General features: G+C 37.2%; 1 protein-coding gene across 1 annotated transcript; it reads left to right on the top strand.

Annotated features, from left to right (window-relative positions):
- The first annotated feature begins 430 nt into the window (after positions 1-430).
- On the top strand, positions 431-1,384 carry LOC121749213. The gene is made up of 2 exons (XM_042143802.1): positions 431-700; positions 743-1,384. Exons 1-2 carry the CDS (start codon positions 431-433, stop codon positions 1,382-1,384), a joined length of 912 nt encoding a protein of 303 aa, XP_041999736.1.
- The last annotated feature ends 442 nt before the right edge of the window (positions 1,385-1,826 follow it).

Below are 1,826 nucleotides of genomic sequence, written 5' to 3'. Positions count from 1 at the left end.
CGTCATTTAATTCGCGACATTAAAAGAAATTAAAGCAATCATCTTAGGGTTCGAAAATTAGAGTTCAAAAAGTGGGGCGTTACACAACATGAGAGGAGAATTCAATGGGTTGAAAAGTTTGATTCTCAAGAGAAATCCTAGTGCTTATTATGTGCATTGTTTTGCACATCAGCTTCAACTCACAATTGTTGCTGTTGCTAAAAAACCTACAAGTATTGGGTCTTTTTTTAATTCTATCACCCGTTTGTGTAATATTGTTGGAAGTTCATGTAAGCACAGAGATGTGCTACGAGAGAGTCAAAGAGCGAAGGTTGTTGAAGGGATTGCAAGTGATGAAATTAATACCGGAAGAGGATTAAATCAAGAGAAGTCATTGACATGACCCGGAGATACTCGTTGGAGTTCGCATTATGGTACTCTCATCAACTTGATGCATTTATTTTCTTCTATTAATGACGTTTTTGAGTATGTTGGGGAGAATGGTTATGAGGATGCACACAGGGCTGAAGCTTTGGATGTGCAAGAAATTCTAAATCATTTTGAGTTTATCTTTGTGTTGCATCTTATGAGGAAACTCTTGGGAATTACACATGATCTCTCTCAAGTTCTACAAAAGAAGGATCAAGACATTGTTAATGCTATGAATCTTGTCAAAGTAGCAAAAACACGTTTACAAGCAATGAGGGAAAAAGGTTGGGAGGTTTTGCTTACTGAAGTTACAAAGTTTTGTAGAACAAATTAGATTGATGTGCTTGATATGGAAGATGAGTGTGTAGTTAGAGGAAGAGGAAGGCGTAAAATTGAGAAAATAAAAAATCTCCACCATTATCGAGTTGAGTTGTTTTGTTCAGTCATTGATATGCAAGCTCAAGAGTTGAATCACCGTTTTAATGAAGTCAACACAGATTTACTTCTGTGTATGACATGTTTTGATCCTAGAGACTCATTTTCTGCATTTGATTCAGAGAAGCTGCTTCGCCTTGCCAAGTATTATCTATCTGAATTTTCTGAAGTTACTTTGTATGAGCTTGAAAGTCAGCTTGATAACTTTATTTTTTATGTGCGCACAGATGAAAGGTTTTCAAGAGTATCAGGAATTGCAGGTCTTGCTCAGAATATGGTTTCTACAAGGAAACATGAGAATTTTCTGTTGGTGTATTTGTTAATTAAATTGTCATTGCTCTTACCCGTTGCCACTGCTTCAGTAGAAAGAGCTTTTTCAGCAATGAAGCTCGTTAAGACTTCTCTACGGAATCATATGGGAGACCAGCTATTGAAGGATTGCTTAGTTCCTTATATTGAGAAGGATGTGTTTGTTAATGTAACTAATGAAGCTATTATGCAGCGGTTTCAGAAGATGAAAAGTAGAAGAGGAGTGTTATAATATCATTGTATGGAACTATGTGTTTACAACATTATATTTATATTATGTAATATTATTTATGTTTCATTTTATTATTTGAATTTTTAATTTGGACCCTCCAACCGTAAAATTCTGGCTTCGTCACTGGTTGACATTATGTGTGTGTAGTTGACATGAATTGTATATGTAGGGGTGGCAAATCGTGTGTGTCGGGTCGTTATCGTGTCGACACGATAACGACACGAACACGATAACAGCAAACACGAACACGACCCGTTAAGAAAACCTCAAACACGAACACGAACACAACACGAAATCCTCAGACACGAACACGACACGAACACGACACGAACCCATTAACGACACGAACCAATTCGGGTCAACACGACACGATAACAACACGTACACGAGAAGACACGATAACGACTCGATAACAACACGACCTGATAACGGTTAAACCTAT

Source organism: Salvia splendens, chromosome 9, assembly GCF_004379255.2.
Source record: "Salvia splendens isolate huo1 chromosome 9, SspV2, whole genome shotgun sequence".
NCBI lineage: Eukaryota > Viridiplantae > Streptophyta > Magnoliopsida > Lamiales > Lamiaceae > Salvia > Salvia splendens.
This window is presented reverse-complemented; position numbering and strand designations above follow the sequence as displayed.